This window comes from Lissotriton vulgaris, chromosome 5 (genome assembly GCF_964263255.1).
Source record: "Lissotriton vulgaris chromosome 5, aLisVul1.2, whole genome shotgun sequence".
NCBI lineage: Eukaryota > Metazoa > Chordata > Amphibia > Caudata > Salamandridae > Lissotriton > Lissotriton vulgaris.
The window spans coordinates 1,915,149,721-1,915,167,574 of record NC_141693.1 but is presented as its reverse complement, the minus strand read 5'-3'; the positions used below and the strand labels follow the sequence as shown (position 1 = coordinate 1,915,167,574).

The 17,854-nt window shown below is 46.4% G+C and overlaps 1 protein-coding gene across 1 annotated transcript in view; it reads left to right on the top strand.

The window, feature by feature from the left end:
* LOC147717710 (E3 ubiquitin-protein ligase TRIM11-like) overlaps positions 1–17,854 on the top strand; it is a 312,589-nt gene that overhangs the window by 228,683 nt on the left and 66,052 nt on the right. Inside the window, exons 7-8 of the mRNA XM_086919874.1 lie at positions 10,429–10,449; positions 10,540–10,566. Coding sequence (XP_086776000.1) covers positions 10,429–10,449; positions 10,540–10,566 — 48 coding nt within the window. The remainder of the gene's footprint in view (positions 1–10,428; positions 10,450–10,539; positions 10,567–17,854) is intronic.

The following is a 17,854-nucleotide window of genomic DNA, read 5'->3' as shown; positions in this document are numbered from 1 at the left end:
TTTGTGTTTGTCATACTTGTCATCATCACAGGAGGTCTTTCTCCTAGGCCTAGCTACCTGTTCCTCTTGCTCCTCATACATGGTCGAGGCAGTTCGTACGGATTGTCTGTTATGCAGTGGTTCGATCAAGGTTTCACCAGGCCCAACTTCAATCATAGCTATTGGGGAGGATGAAGACCTTGATGGTCTAGGTCCAAAGGCTCCTCCCCACTGCCTTTGCAGCCCCTCAAACAAATTAGAGATACTTGATGACTCCAAGTCCCCCAAACTTTGTCTGCCATATTCAAGAGGGGGTCTTTGGGGGTCTATATCAACCTCAATTTCAATGTTCCCGCTGGTCCCACGTGTGAGGGGAGGTGAACTGTGGGGGACTCATCCCTCCAGTGTCAAATGCATCATTTGAAGGGCAGAACTGGGGTTGAACATGTCAAAATGGGCACTTTCCTACACAACCCCCCAAACAAAAGAGAATGAGACTAATCTTTCTCAAGAGAGTCTTCATTGTCTTAAGTGGAAGAACCTGAAAAAGGCTATCTGCATTGGCATGGTCAGTCCCAGGTCTGTTGTCCACTGTAAAGTCCATTCCCTGTAGGGAGATGGACCACCTCAACAGTTTAGGATTTTCTATTTTCATTTGCATCCGCCATCTAAGGAAGTGAGTAGCAAACAGATAAGTACTTTTCCCAGGCACGGCCTGTGCCGGGCGTCATACAGGGGCGGTGACGTCAGGCAGGGGAGGGTCAGGGTGGGGGGTTGTAAAATGCGGGATATGGACCATTAGAGGTAAGTACAGAAGAAAATAAATAAAACGAATTTCGTTGCCCACGCTGCATCACATTCGGCGATGCAGCGTGGATAACGAAATTCGTTTTTTTTTTTCTTCGGTACTTACCTCTAATGGTCCATATCCCACATTTTACAACCCCTCACCCTGACCCTCCCCTGCCTGACGTCAGTGCCCCAGTATAACGCCCAGCACGGGCCGTGACTGACTTTTCCATAAGTACAATTACTAGCAGGTACCCCTTCCCTCTGGCCCTCCGCATACTGACGTGCCCCCCTCAAAATCCCTGAACCATGTGGATGTTTCCAAACTTCCATTTTACTATGGGAGCTTGTGCTGCGTGCATTTCAGCCGGCCGCAAAAGCCCCCATTGAAAAATTGAAGTTTCCCACCGCACTATGTGCAGTCGCATACTAATTGGGATTGCGGAACTGCCGACTCATGGTTGGGCAGTTCCTTTCCTACAGCAGTGTCATTCACCCGACATCGTAATAAGGGCCTATATCTTGGTATGTTTTGGGTGTCCGTTGGCATATCTTGACTATGTGCGGTTATTAGATGTTCACTTGGGCATTTATGACATTCTTGGGAATTTAATGACGTTCAGGAAAAAACTCAAAACCCTTCTGTTTCCTAAATAAACCCTTCGCCCTAGCAGGATGACGTTCAGGAAAAAACTCAAAACCCTTCTGTTTCCTAAATAAACCCTTCGCCCCTCTCCCCCTCAGCAGGATTTAAATCTTTATAGCGCGGGGATGCCCTCGGGTCACCAGGCGCTTTACAAGTTGCTAAATAAATAAATAAATAAATAAATAAATAGGTTAAACATATGATGGCTATACATGTAGAGATGACAGCTGCTCCATGATATATCATGTCTGCACTCCTAGCATTTCATGGCAGACAGGGGTTTGTACTGAGAACAAAAAAGACACTAATCTGCATTAGCAGTAGTGATTTTGTGATGTTGTGAATTTTTCACTTTCTGTTTTACATCAATAATGTCACTTTTTATTGTGAGGTCATTGGGGTCAAAGGTCCGGTAGTGTCACCTCCTGTCATATGATGTAGGAGTGATATCGTTTCTACTACCCCTAAAATGTGGTGAATTGGTGCCCATGAGTGTTTCTTCAGCGAGGTAACGAAGACAGGTGCACAGTGGAGTATTATTAATGCTACTTTACTAGCAAGTACCGTCTGCAGTGGTATCAGAAGACTCCCTCATACATGCTCTGTCCAGTCACAAAGGGCCCTTTGTTGTCCCAGATCACTGGAGGGCCTGAACACTGGGCCCAATTTTACTGCCAGAAAATCTGACTGGAAAAATCGCATGAGAACAGGGCTGAAAGTGCACCCCTCCTGCGGTCCCTCAGGCATTCCTGACCTCCTCCTGCAGCACGGGGGGCGCATACATTGTCCCTCCCCCGCCAGCCCATATCCTCCCCTGTCCCCTGATATCTTCCCCACACCCGGCCCACTACCCCTTGTCCTGAAACAGTCCCAAAACTCACATTTATCGCCTGCTCAGAGAAGGGGGGGAGGAGCATTATATTGCTCAAACAAGAGAATACTGTCTGACATTTGAGCCGGAAAAACTGATTCTGCATTCCTCATTCTGTAGTGATTCATTTGTTTTTGCACTATACTGGGAGGATGTTTGCAAGTGATGAGTTTCTACCCCCGTGTACCATGCAACTAACAATCGGGCCCGAAGTGGTTAATTCTCTTTAATGGAGTTTCTAACTTGTATTTGGTGTGAAAGTCACCATCTGATATAAATAGTGATATTTTGCGCGCGTGTTTACCTTTTAAGAGTGCTGACGAAACAATTATGTGGCAGTGAGGAGCACAAGCAGTGACCATCGAGCAAGTATGAGGAAAGGAGTATTAATTGGATAGAGCAGTTTGTGGGTATATGAGTAATAAACAACCACTTGCAAGCAAATTAGTCACTTCATTAACCAGTGTTCTCATTGAATCAAATGGTAAGATGAAAGAACATAGACTGTTTTATAATCAGTTCCACAAGAAACCTGTAAATGAGCCTCTAAGCACACTCCACACAGAGGCTGACAGGGCAGAGATGTAATTGCTTCACCTCATTCTTAAAGGGAAGGTCTCTTTGCATCCAAAGTGAATCCTCTATTTCCATGCTTCCCAGTATCCGCCCTCTCCAAACCAATCTGGCCACAGAACTCCGAGTCTTCCAATGTAAGGGGCACTGAGTGCCATGAAACCTCTGGGTGCCCGTGCGCTTGACAAATTCCGAATAACATAACATAACATAACTGATGCCATTCAGAACTGGGAAACTCAAGCTGTCCCACTGGGTAATATTTCCACTCTGGTTTCTCACTTCATCATCAACAAAGTTTTTCGGAAATATGAATGAATTTTCATCAAACTTTTAAAAAGCAATTTGAAGAGCTTCCGTGGAGCCATTCATCAAAAATAACTGCAATAAGAACCAAAAATGCAAAGCAACAGAATAACAGACAAGCATCATATTATGCTTACATGTAACTAAGATCAAGTTACAATCTTTAAATAGACGATTGTGCCATTACTTTCTTAAGCCACTTGTACAAATATGTAGGCTACTTTCTCACGTCAGATTTTTTGATTGTCTGCTGGACCCCAGCCTATCTCTCCAAAGGTGTCTCTCCCAATTCTTATCACATGCATGCCTCCATCTATTGCAGATCCTTACGATTTTCACTGAGCTCTAACACATCTCTCCCCAATAATGCCTTACTACACTCCAACCTCTTTCTTCAAAAGCTCCTCACTAGCCTTGTATCTTTTTTATATCACCTTCTGGAAAACAAAGTCACTGATTTAATCCATACAACAGTGATGAGTGTAACACCTACTCAACGGCCTGCACCCGTGTTACTCTAAAACCGCTGAACATACTGCAGCTCGACTTAACTACAGAGGCGATAAAACACATCTTTTCACAAACTCCATTGGACGCCCTTACAAGCCCTCATCAGATTGATACTCTGCTTCAAAACCAATAAAGCATCAGTGTGGGCAGCTCTGTCATCTCTTCAACAAGCTATCTCTGGAGACCCACCAGGACCATCCTACACTCTGCTTGGACATATAAACAAGCATTTACAATGCAACAGTCTCGCCTTTGCAAAAGTTAGCGCTTTTGGCTTTGTAAATGACAAATGTGTTATTTATGTGTTGGTTTTGGAAACAGATAAATAAATGGCATTGTCATGAGCAGTAGAGAGTGAGTAGTAGAGAGTGAGTAGTAGAGAGTGAGTAGTAGAGAGTGAGTAGTAGAGAGTGAGTAGTAGAGAGAGTAGTAGAGAGAGTAGTAGTGAGTAGTAGAGAGTGAGTAGAGAGTAGTAAGTGAGTAGTAGAGTGTGTAGTAGAGAGTAGTGAGTGTGTAGTAGAGAGTAGTGAGTGTGTAGTAGAGAGTAGTGAGTGTGTAGTAGAGAGAGTGTAGTAGAGAGTGTAGTAGAGAGTGTGTAGTAGAGTGTGTAGTAGAGAGTGAGCAGTAGAGACTAGTGAGTGTGTAGTAGAGTGGTGAGTGTGTAGTAGAGTGGTGAGTGTGTAGTAGAGTGTGTAGGAGAATGTGTAGTAGGGAGTGTAGTAGAGTGTGTAGTAGAGAGTGTGTAGTAGAGAGTAGTGAGTGTGTAGTAGAGAGTGTGTAATACAGAATGTGAAGTAGAGAGATTGAAGTAGAGAGATTGAAGTAGAGAGATTGAGGTAGAGAGATTGAATTAGAGAGATTGAGGTAGAGAGATTGAAGTAGAGAGTGTGGAGTAGAGAGTGTGGAGTAGAGAGTGGAGAGTCTGTAGTAGAGTGTAGTAGAAAGTAGTGAGTGTGTAGTAGAGTAGTAGAGAATGTGTAGTAGAGTAGTAGAGGGTGTGTAGTAGAGTGTGTAGTAGAGCGTGTGTGTAGCAGAGTGTGTAGTAGAGTGTAGTAGAGTGTGTAGTGTAGAGTGTGTAGTAGAGAGTGTGTAGTAGAGAGTCTGTAGTAGAGAGTGTGTAATGTAGAGTGTGTAATGTAGAGTGTGTAATGTATAGTGTGTAATGTATAGTGTGTAATGTAGTGTGTAATGTAGAGTGTGTAGTAGAGTGTGTAGTAGAGTGTGTAGTAGAGTGTGTAGTAGAGTGTGTAGTAGAGAGTGTAGTAAGTAGTGATAGTAGTAGATAGTGTGTAGTAGAGAGTGTCTAGTATAGAGTGTGTCGAAGAGAGTAGTGGCTGTAGTAGTGAGTGTGTAGTGAGTGTGTAGTAGAGTGTGTAGTAGAGAGTAGTGACTGTAGTAGAGAGTGTGTAGTAGTGTGTAGTAGAGAGTAGTGACTGTAGTAGAGTGTGTAGTACAGTGTGTAGTAGAGAGTAGTGACTGTAGTAGATAGTGTGTAGTAGAGAGTGTCTAGTATAGAGTGTGTCGAAGAGAGTAGTGGCTGTAGTAGTGAGTGTGTAGTGAGTGTGTAGTAGAGAGTAGTGACTGTAGTAGAGAGTGTGTAGTAGTGTGTAGTAGAGAGTAGTGACTGTAGTAGAGTGTGTAGTACAGTGTGTAGTAGAGAGTAGCGACTGTAGTAGAGAGTGTGTAGTAGAGTGTGTAGTAGAGAGTGTGTAGTAGAGTGTGTAGTAGAGAGTAGAGTGCGTAGCAGAGAGTAGTGACTGTAGTAGAGAGTGTGTAGTAGAGTGTGTAGTAGAGAGTGTGTAGTAGAGTGTAGTAGAGAGTAGAGTGCGTAGCAGGGAGTAGTGACTGTAGTAGAGAGTGTGTAGCAGAATGTGTAGTAGAGAGTAGTGACTGTAGTAGGGAGTGTGTAGTAGAGAGTAGTGACTGTAGTAGAGAGTGTGTAGTAGAGAGTGTGTAGTAGAGAGTGTGCAGTGATTTGAGTTTTACATCAAATTAAAAACGGGAACGGAACAAACTCATCCTATACATTATTGTGGTAGGTGCCCACGCATATAGGGTTAAATGATGCGTTAGATGCCACAGGTCCCACCAACACGCTTCCTTTATGATAGGAGAATGCCCAACATCGCGGAGATTTGCTCTCTGCTCTTCCCGGATATTTGTATTTTCAAATGTATAATGTTATCCTGCTAAACGAAGACGATGCTCAAACTATAAAAGAAGAGGGTTTCACAGATATGTTAGTCCTTCCGGGCAAACGAAATGACCCAAAGAAAGATCAAGTGACAGTTTAGAGCTCCAAGTGAGTCTTAATAAAATCAGTGTCTGGAACGCATAGCATCAAAAAACGAGCGGGGCATCAAACTGCAGTGTCATTCAATCAAAGCTTCAAGGCTTCTGAGCGCTAGCCGAGAATTATTTTTTGTGAAGCACTAATCACTGTGGAAGGTGCCCCTGCTATCCCAGATGTGAGAAGTCAGTCTGAAATGAAAATAAGCAGTATTTGGAATGAATGTATTTGGCAGGGGGAAGGTGGGGCGGCGCAAGACCGTACTGACGAGTGAACAGGAGCCATTTTGTACCGAGTGATTCTGCCTGTGTGCATGTAGACAAACCAGGCAGCAGCATGAGCATGTGATTCGGTAAAATAACAAGCATTTACAATGCAATGGTTTTGCCTTTGTTAAAGTTAGAGCTATTGGCATTGCTCTTGACACTCTGAAGCTCCACTCTGCATTCTGAAGCTCCACTCTGCATTCTGAAGCTCCACTCTGCACTCTGAAGCTCCACTCTGAAGCTCCACTCTGAAGCTCCACTCTGAAGCTCCACTCTGAAGCTCCACTCTGCACACTGAAGCTCCACTCTGAAGCTCCACTCTGAAGCTCCACTCTGAAGCTCCACTCTGAAGCTCTACTCTGCACTCTGAAGCTCCACTCTGAAGCTCCACTCTGAAGCTCCACTCTGAAGCTCCACTCTGAAGCTCCACTCTGAAGCTCCACTCTGAAGCTCCACTCTGAAGCTCCACTCTAAAGCTCCACTCTGAAGCTCCACTCTGAAGCTCCACTCTGAAGCTCCACTCTGAAGCTCCACTCTGCACTCTGAAGCTCCACTCTGAAGCTCCACTCTGAAGCTCTACTCTGCACTCTGAAGCTCCACTCTGAAGCTCCACTCTGCACTCTGAAGCTCCACTCTGAAGCTCCACTCTGAATCTCCACTCTGAAGCTCCACTCTGAAGCTCCACTCTGAAGCTCCACTCTGAAGCTCCACTCTGCACTCTGAAGCTCCACTCTGAAGCTCCACTCTGAAGCTCCACTCTGAAGCTCCACTCTGAAGCTCCACTCTGCACTCTGAAGCTCCACTCTGAAGCTCCACTCTGCACTCTGAAGCTCCACTCTGAAGCTCCACTCTGCACTCTGAAGCTCCACTCTGAAGCTCCACTCTGCACTCTGAAGCTCCACTCTGAAGCTCCACTCTGAATCTCCACTCTGAAGCTCCACTCTGAAGCTCCACTCTGAAGCTCCACTCTGACGCTCCACTCTGAAGCTCTACTCTGCACTCTGAAGCTCCACTCTGAAGCTCCACTCTGCACTCTGAAGCTCCACTCTGAAGCTCCACTCTGCACTCTGAAGCTCCACTCTGAAGCTCCACTCTGAAGCTCCACTCTGAAGCTCCACTCTGAAGCTCCACTCTGAAGCTCCACTCTGAAGCTCTACTCTGCCCTCTGAAGCTCCACTCTGAAGCTCCACTCTGCACTCTGAAGCTCCACTCTGAAGCTCCACTCTGCACTCTGAAGCTCCACTCTGAAGCTCCACTCTGAATCTCCACTCTGAAGCTCCACTCTGAAGCTCCACTCTGAAGCTCCACTCTGAAGCTCCACTCTGCACTCTGAAGCTCCACTCTGAAGCTCCACTCTGAAGCTCCACTCTGAAGCTCCACTCTGAAGCTCCACTCTGAAGCTCCACTCTGCACACTGAAGCTCCACTCTGAAGCTCCACTCTGAAGCTCCACTCTGCACTCTGAAGCTCCACTCTGAAGCTCCACTCTGAAGCTCCACTCTGAAGCTCCACTCTGAAGCTCCACTCTGAAGCTCCACTATGAAGCTCCACTATGAAGCTCCACTCTGCACTCTGAACGGTCAGACTCCAAAAATCGGCCCTAATCACAATAGTATTATTTCACCTGCGTGAATATAAGTCTTTGAAATTCTGGCCAGTGGTAATACACACAAGTAATATAAAATTGTTGTTCCAAAGAGCATTAAATGGAAATAAAACAAGTACCAGACCCATTGACGCCTGCACCTTAAAAGTGAAACTGACTGAAGCAAGCGCCAGGGCCACGTTGAAAAAAAAAGCCACACACATTAGATGTAGTCAAGGCGCGCTCACGAGGTCAGAAGGCACTCCACATGAACAACTACCAGACACATTGTTTCATTTCACTTTGAAAGTGCAGGCGTCAAAGTGAAACTGACTAAAGGAAGCGCACGGCCCATTAGATGCAGTCAAGGCGCGCTCACGAGGTCAAATCTCCAAAGGAGAAGCTCGTGACAGCCTGACTACAGCAGAAAAAGCTCGTAACAGTCTGATGTCCACAATATTCCCAGAAAAGTGGCAACATAAGTTGTCTCGCATAGACAGCAAAAGCTTCGCTTTTGCTTTCGTCTAGGCGAGACCTAAAAAGAAGCCATCTGACACATTTAACCAAGCCTTTTCCTGCACAGCCTGGCTTTGGCAATGTTATTGAGTCACTTGACAAAGGCCTCTTGTTAGAGATGTGTTCTGATAGCCCAGCAAAGATTGTGACCTACCACAAATGTTAATTAAACAATCTGAAATAAGAGGCGTGGAACAAATAGAAAACGAAAAGGTATTTGTAAAAAACAATGAGAAATAAAATGTTATGGACAGATGACTGCTGGCTTCAGTTGCAGACACAATGATCTATTTCTCAAAGTGTAAATATGGGCAGAAATGTGATCATTTTGTATAGTGTGTCTTCTAGAGTTCATCTTCCTGTCCTTGGAGACTCAGAAGAAGAGGGCGGGTATGGAGGTGTGGAGAATGGCTCTGCCCTTGTGGCAGCTGCTTCCATTTTATCATTCTGTGAAAGATGTTATGTTTTCCACTGCAGGAGACCCATGCCAAGAGTCTCCTGACATTAAGAATAGTGTGTTCCTACATAATTGAAGTGTGTTTACACAAAATGTAACATTTTTTTTATCTGCAACAGATTGCTGCAATCTACTCTGTACTAGTGATGCACATTAAGTGGTAGCATTTCATAGCAAGTGTGCTACAGTGAGGCTATCAAGTATAGTACTTAACATTTGACCTTAATGATAATCAGTGTCTTAAATAGCTTTCACTAGTAAAACAATAGCACAGTGAGGACACTTAGGGCCTGATTCACAAAGGGTCTCTGCATTCGTGGCGGAGGCCCTGCAGTCGTGGTGCAGTCTCTGCATTCTGGCAGAATCTCCCCAATGAGAATTCTTGTTGCGGAGATTACACTCTGCAGAGGCTCTGCCACGAGCGTGGAGATTCCACCTTGACTGCAGGGGCTCTGCGACGTATGTGGAGAGTCCCCCATGACTGCAGAGGCTCCGCCACGAGTGTGGAGATTCCCCCATGACCGCTGGGACTCCTTCACTTGTATGGAGATTCCACCATGACTGCTGGGGCTCCGACACAAGTGTGGAGATTCCACCATGACTGCAGGGGCTCCGCCACGAGTGTGGAGATTCCCCCATGACTGCTGGGGCTCCGACACAAGTGTGGAGATTCCACCATGACTGCAGGGGCTCAGCCACGAGTGTGGAGATTCCACCATGACTGCAGAGGCTCTGCCACGAGTGTGGAGATTCCCCCATGACCACTGGGGCTCCTTCACTTGTATGGAGATTCCACCATGACTGCAGGGGCTCCGCCACGAGTGTGGAGATTCCCACATGACTGCTGGGGCTCCACCACGAGTGTGGAGATTCCACCATGACTGCAGAGGCTCTACCACAAGTATGGAGATTCCACCATGACTGCAGAGGCTCCACCACGAGCGTGGAGATTCCACCATGACTGCAGAGGCTCTACCACAAGTATGGAGATTCCACCATGACTGCAGAGGCTCCACCACGAGTGTGGAGATTCCCCCATGACCGCTGGGGCTCTGTCACAAGTATGGATATTCGACCATGACCGCTGGGGCTCCACCACGAGTGCGGAGATTCCACCACGACTGCAGGGACTCCACCACAAATGTGGAGATTCCACCATAATTGCAGGGGCTCCGCCACGGGTGTGAAGATTCCACCTCGACTGCAGGGGCTCCACCAGGAATGTGGAGATTCCACCACGACTGCAGGGGCTCCACCTCGAGTGTGGAGACCCTTTTGTGAATCAGGCCCTGTATTTATTGAGAGTACTTTTGTTTAGGAACAAATACAGGTTTGGCTCCACACCATTGTCGAAGAGTAAACTTTGACACTCTGCTACCCCCTGAAAGTCAAAGCCCAAAAGGCATTAGGTAACAATTTACTGAGTTTGCAGTAGTACCTGGTTCCTGTGTGTCCAAGGACAGGGGCAAAACTTGTAGGAAGGAACTGCCTTGGAGTTACAGTGGTCCTAAAGAAACTCTGTGGTAATTATATTGGGGGAGGAGGATGTTAGATGACTGATTTTGCTTAAAAGAAATAACAGAAAGGAATTTGTTGTTGAATATTTGGAATCTAATGTATTATTTCTTTTTTTGTAAACAGCAACATTTCCTGCTGAACTGGGTAAGTTGTATGAATGGTAAAACATGACTCATGCCATTTCCCATTGTTATATGTGACTTCATAAACTCTGTGTCTACTTCTTATTTTCAGAGTGGAAATACGTCAAAGGCTTTGCATGTGAGTAGAAGTGCTTTACATTGATTTCCTAAAACCCTAGATGCTCTAGAATGTGTTGTTGAAACTGAGAGTACACAGCTACAACTACCAAGAGTTACAGTGAACTGAGGGAAATGGTTATGACAAACTGGACCCACACAACCCCAGGGGCTCTAACAAAGTAGGTGTCAAGTTTTCGAGGACTTAACAAAGGCAGAGGACGGTACAGCCATCTTACCATTTGTGAGAAATTAATGCCTTGGTCGTTCTAAAGCCTGGGGAGAGAGAGAAAGGTTTCCTCGGCCTGCTTCATTTGCATTCTCTAAATGGCATGGCTTTCTTGTGAGTAGAAAATACAACAGGCACCCAGGAGCAAGCGCGCCCAGCAGCCATCTTAGCATGGAAAATTGAGCACTGAGTTTTTTATAAACATATGGCGTTCCATTAGTGCTCTTTCTGTTACTTCGTATTACCTCCAGGGGAATGAAGGAAGAAACTGAGCATTGAAGAGCCGACAGCGGCAGGCGTCGATTTCGGAGGTCAGTGCAGGAGTCGTTGGGCCCTTGAAGTCACACGCTGCAGATTGAACTCCGTGCAGTGGAAGTCAGGCAAGCAGGCTTCGGGGCTGCGGTGCGAAGTGCAGTGATGCGGTGAGCTGTCCCCTTAGGTTGTGGTGCAAGCAGTGGCTCGGTGGTATTTGTCCAGCGGCATCGGTGAGACCAGGGCTGCAGTGCAAAGTGGTGCGGTGCAAGGAGGTCACAGTGCAGGCAGTAGCATCGTTGTTGCTGACAAATTAAAGTCGATGATGCCGGCATCGGTAGGCCATGGCTTCAGTGTGGTTCGTGTAATTTATGAGCGGTGCCCTTAAACCATGGTGCAAGCAGCGGCGTCAATGTCGGTGTTGAGCAGTGTCATCGGGTATACCAGGGCGGCGCTGTGAAGTGAGGTGGTGCGAAGTGCGGTGCCCACAGGTCACAGTGCAAGCAGCAGCTCAGCTGCATCGTCTGCATTGGTGGGGCAAGTGTTGCAGTGTGAAGTGTGGCGGTAGCCTCTGCGGTGCCTTGAGGACACGGAGCCGGCAGCAACGTCATTTACGGCGTCAGGTTGCTTTTTTTCTACTGCAGCACAAAACACACAGTTGCCAGTGCTGGTATCAGATGAACTTGAAGTCTTTTCTGTTCCTGAAACTCCTTGAACCGGGGATAAGCTCTACTTGAAGCCCTTGGAGAAACCCCAAAAAAGAAGTTGCAGAAAGTTCAGTCCAGTCCTTTCTGTGCCCATCACAGAAACAGTCACTGCAGGCCAACACAGCAAAGCACACACCCTGGTAGGTTCCTTGATTTGATCCAAAAGATTTCTAATGTACTGGGGTCGGGCCAAAATATTTATACCACATTTTCTGTTTGTTGTCTTTGTGGCAGAGGTCTCTGAGCCCAGTCCAAATCATTTATTCCCTCTCTGGCCCAGCTTTACTAAAGGAGGTGGAGACAGCATTGTGCAGTGGAGAACCTGCCTATTTAGGTGCTAGTGAAAGCTCCTCCCACCACTCTAAATGAAGGCCAGGTCTATTTAGCCCAACTATGAGTCACCCAGGAAAGGCAGGACACACCTCCACACCCCTTGTGGCTATCTACAGTGAATGCACAACCTACCCACTTTGATGTTTCAATTTTCTGTACTATATTTTATTACTGAATGTATATAACTGTTTTTTACTTGTTTCTTTTAAAATATATTTTTAAACAATAATAAATGAATAATACTTTTTTATACATTTTGTCGTTATTAGTTTAGTACACTGTAGTTTCTGTCTTTTATGTTGTTGTATCTGCCATTCTGCAGAATCCGAGTTGCCTAGGAATTTTCTAATATTTGAAATTAAGCATGGGCGGAAAATCTGTTCCGCTCGCGGATTTTGCGGATTTTTGGTAAATTCGCGATCCGCGAACGCTCGCGAATTTACCGAAAATCTGCAAATTCGCACGCAGCGGATGTTTTTTTCTTGGTGATACAATTTTGCGCCGTGCGGCGTAAGTTCGCAATTGCGAACATGTAGGTGCGGCGGGCAGCAACAATCTCGCACTCGCGAAATTACAAAATTTGCCATTCTGCACAAGAAATCAACTAGCAAGCAGCATAGACCTTCTGAAAATGATGATTTTTATCAGAATAACTCCTCAGGTTGACATTTGCCTGCCCTTTTTTGGATTTGAGGCCTTTTGACTTTCTTTGGATCACTTTTGGATTAGAAATCAACTTTCACAAGTAAGTTTGTTTGGGGCATTACATTTGCTGTTCTGCAGAAAAACGAGTTTTGCTAAACTGAAGCACTCAGCAGGTGCAAAAGTTCAAATTCATCATTAGTAACCATTCCCTGTAGTGCTTCCTGACTGGGGCCCCTCCAGAGTTCAGTTGCTAGTTGCAACAATTGTATGACCCTGCTCTGACCCTCACAGCCGGATCATAGAATAGCTACAAGTAGGCCACAAAGGTCCTGGAAAAAAAAATTGCACTGCAACAGAAAGCAAATTACAGATAAGGAAGCAGGTGCCAGAATGGAATTTTAAAAGAGTGGCACATTAATAAATCAACCCCAAATGAATTCATGTCAGTTGAAGAAGGGCAGGTGTGCTTGCTTTTTCCCCCCATAATCTACAGTGATGATGATGAACCAGAGGGTGGCATTGATGTACCAGAGGGTGGCATGGGTGAAACAGAGGGTGGCAGTGTAGAAACAGAGGGTGCTGTGAACCTGTGATGATGAACCAGACGTAGAAACAACATAGTTGCGACCGTTGCGCGCCGACAAGTAAGTTCGCAATTGCGAACTTGTACAAAATCCTCGCGAACTGGCAGAAACCCTTGCGAACACTATTAAAACAAAAAAATCCACAAATTCGCGTATTTTGCGGATTGCGAGTTCGCAAATACGCAAATTCGCGAACGCCAGATTCGCAAAATTCGCCCATGCTTATTTGAAATATTGTTGCCCTGTCCTAGGAACTACTACCAGTTACAGGGGGTCCCTTTATATACATTTAACAACCTCATGCCCTGTCACTCCAAAACCAGAAAGCCAATCAATACATAAACAAGCAGAGGCATACAGAATGGTTAAACAAAAAAATGCCTACTTTTTAAAAGTGCCATTTTCAAACACACAGTTTAAAAACCATCTCCCTAAAAAGATGTGTTATTAAATTCGAAGTTCAGAGAGCCTGAACTAAATTTCTCTATCTTGTCCCAATAGAAAGTTATACTTCAAAGATGTTACAAATCAACTTCCATGTTATCTTATCGGACAGATAGCCTTTCAATAGTGAAAATTAAATTGGAAGTATTTCACTATCAGCACATGTCACACAAACCAGGGCGTGTCCTACCTTTCATATATACTGCACCCTTCCCATGGGGGTACCTTGGGCATACCTGAGGGGTTACTTACATGTAAGAAAAGGGAAAGTTAGGTCCTTGTGTGGGGCACATGCCAGATCAAAATGGCAGTAGAAAAATGCTTGTGGACACTCCAGTAGCAGGTCTGAGACACCTTTGAAAGAATGCTTGTGTGGATGGCATAATCAGTGCTGCAAGCCCTCTAGCAGCATGTGATGTACAGGCCCTGGGCACACATAGTACACTGTACTAGGGACTTAGTAGTAATTCAAAAAAGCCAAAGATGGAAACAACAATCCATAAACAAAATGTATAGCAGGAGCACTTGCACTTAACACTGAACAGCAGTGAGAAAGTGCACAGAGGCACTAAACCAACATATTGAAGTCCAACGTACCATTAAAAACAGAAGGCCAGAAATAAAAAAAGACAGGGGAAACATGCCAAAATATGCCAGATCTAACACATGACCCCTCCAGCGGAAGGTAGGGAGAACTACTCAACCATCTGGGAGTTCGCTTCACTAAGGTGGAAGAACCAGGAGAGACCATCAGCGATGGCATGTTCTGTGCCAGGGGATGCTCCCAAGATAGAATGCTTTCAATTTTAGGCTATACGGGCAGCACCTGGCGGCTTCCTACCTGGTGCCCTAAGTACACAACATACCCCTGCCCGAACTGGCACTTGCTGACCTTGATCAAGAGGCTTGTCCTCATCAGAGCCTTCAACACTTCCCAGAGGTTGTGCAAGTGATCTTCCCAGCTGGAACTGAACACTTCAATGTCATCCAGGTAGCGCCAATGAAGTTCTCCAGTCCCGCCAACACCTCGTTAACCAACCTCTGAAAGGTGGCAAGGGTATTCTTCAACCCAAAGGGCATCACCTAGAACTGGTAGTGCCCCTCTGGGTTTGAGAATGCAGACCTCTCCTTTGCTCCATCAGTTATGGCAGTCTGCCAGAACCCAGGTGTTAAATCGAACGTGCTGGGGAATTTGGCAGCTCCCCACTGATCTATGATCGCATCAGCTCTGGGGATGGATGGTGTGTCAGTTCTTGTGACGGCATTGAGCCCACAGTAGTCCACGCAGAACCGAAGTTTAGGAGTGGCACCGTGTTCAGTCGCCTTTGGGACAAAGACCACTGGGCTGGCCCAAGGACTGTTGGAGCGCTCTATCACCCTTAACACCAACATCTTAGGAACCTGGTCTTTGATGCTGGCTCTGACCCTGTCAGTCAGCCAGTAAAGTTTGTATTTCACAGGAGGAAAGTCCCCAATGTCCATGTCATGGGAACACCAATGCATGACACATGGGGTCAGGGAGACCAGGGTGGCAAACTGCCACAACACCTGGCGACAGTCACTCTGCTGCTCTGGGGTTAGTGTAGGGGACAGGTGCACACCTTCCACTGACCCATTGTGCTCCTTGGTAAACAGGAAGTCAGGAAGAGCTTTACTCTCCTCCTCCACCCGATCACCTGTCGCCAGAGTATGCTTACTTCAGACCTCTCAAAGTAAGATTTGAGGCATATTGCATGGAGGACCCTCAAAGGGTTACTGGTAGTCTGCAAATTAAGCATATAGGTGACATCACTTTTGCACTCCATCACCTCAAATGTCACAGTCCACTGAAGAATGCAAGTCTCTACTGGGGCTATGACCCACACTTTCTGGCCGGTTGAAACTCTACCAGAGTAGCATTCTGGTGGTACCAGCATTTCATTTCCTTCTGGCTGGCTTCTAGGTTTGTCTGAGCAAGTTTCCTGAAGTGTGAAGTTTGGTTCCTTAACGCCAGTATGTAGCTCAATACATCCTGGGAGTTTTGCTTTGAGCTGTCTCCCAGCCTTCCTTCACCAAATTGAGAGGTCCTCTCACAGGGTGCCCATACAGTAGGTCAAAGGGACTTCCCAATAAGCAGAGAGAAGGCATGGAAGAGGACGTTCCACTTATGCCTCATAGTTTCAGTTAGACCCTTGATCATGCCTTTCAAGATTTGGTTGAATCTTCCTACCAAACCAATACCTTGGGGATGGTAAGGAGTGGTGAACTTTTAGGTAACACCACACTCCTCCCATAGGGAGGTCATATACTTGGATTTGAAATTGGTACCCTGGTCAGATACCACCTCTCTGGGAAACCCCACGCGGGAAAAGATCCCCATTAACGCCTGGGTCCACCACTGGTGCCATAGATGTCCTGAGAGAGATAGCCTCCTGGTAGTGGGTGGCTTGGCCCACCAAGAGCAGGATGTACCTGTTGCCCATGGCTGTCTTGGGGTCCAGGGGCCCTACAATGTCTAACCCCACCCTCTCAAAAGGGGTGCCAACAACCAGAAAAGGTTGGAGAGGAGCCTTACACTTCCTCACACTCTTATAACTTGCCTGGCAAGTTTGGCAAGACCTACAATGCACATCAGACGGCCTTCACATTTGGAACCAAAGGAAGTGGGCGACAATCCTGTCAAAGGTCTTGTCCTGTCCCAAATGTCTGCCGAAGGCACACCATGAGCAATACCCAGTAGGAAGGTCCCGAAGTGCTGGGGAACAACCAGCACACGGGTTGACCCAGGCTCAGTGACCTTAGGCTGAATGTACAGGAGACCATTTTCCCAGTAGATCCAGTGTGATCCAGACTGATCACCAGCTGCCTGGTCTGCTGCCAGCTGCCTCAAACCCTTTAAGGAAGGGCATTCTTTCTGCTCCTTGCAGAATACTTCTCTGGTGAGACCCCCTTCTTGCTACCAATGGGTCAGTTCAGATAGGTCCCCCAGTTCAGCCACTTGCTGCCCTGAAGGTGCCGGGGAGTTCCCCTCAAGTTCTGCCTCCTCCCGGACCATGGGAACTTTAGAGGTGGTTTTTTGTCATCCCTTACCTTTTCTCATGGCAGGCACCTGGTCCACTGTTTCAGGCTCTAGGTCCTTCTGATCATCCTTACTGGCTGCCATGGACCGGGTGGTCACACATGCAGACATGGCAGAGTCTGCTGTCGCCTTGCCTGCTGCAAGTCCTTGCTATCCTTTGATATTCAGAAACACTCTCAGGTCATTTTAAATTGTCTTATTTGCATATTAGAACAGAATCATGTCATTTTAAATTGTTTTATTCTCTTATTTCAATTTGACCAGCCTATTGCACGCTATCTCTCTTACCTGCAACTTCCTCTGCCTCCTGCTTTGGTCCTCTGTGGCGTTAGTTCCGATTGAGCAGGGAGCAGAAGGCACGTATCCCCACTTACGGTCCAGGCACTTCCGGGCGGGCAGGTAATATTCTAACTGTTTCCCCTACCTACATATACCTATGCTCGTGTGGGCGTGCATGGACACGTGCAGCAGGCGTGCCTAAGGCAAACTCGTCTGCACCCATCAGCTCCTGGAAATCACCAAACATGCTTCCGGTTTGACCCCCCCTTTAACGGTCATACTCGCGGAACGACCTAGTTGCTATTAGAACTGATATTAGTTAATGTGCATGTCAGCCGTGTGTCCCTTTAGACGGTCCTTTTGTTTGCACACAGTGTGGTTTCAACTCATTGGCGGTCGATATTTCTATACCCTCTTCCCCGCCCGCCATCATGCTTCTCAGTCTTAACTGCCGCTCACTCGTTTAACACTTTGCTGAAGTGTTTGACTTAATTCAGGATGAGGCGCCTGATATCCTGTTCCTGACTGAGACATGGCTTACTGCTAATACGGGGGCAGAACCTAGTTTGGCCCTGCCCCAGGAATATGCTATTAGGACACTGAACAGAGGGGGCCGGGGTGGTGGGATTGCAATAGTTTCTAAAATTGGCTTTACCTGCACCCTGACCAAGGAGGTCATCGTGGACTATGAATGTGCACTTTTCAAAATCTTTATAAACGCTAACTTTTCTATGTCCCCCATGGCCCTCCAAAGATTTTTAGGGAGCCCTAATCACTGT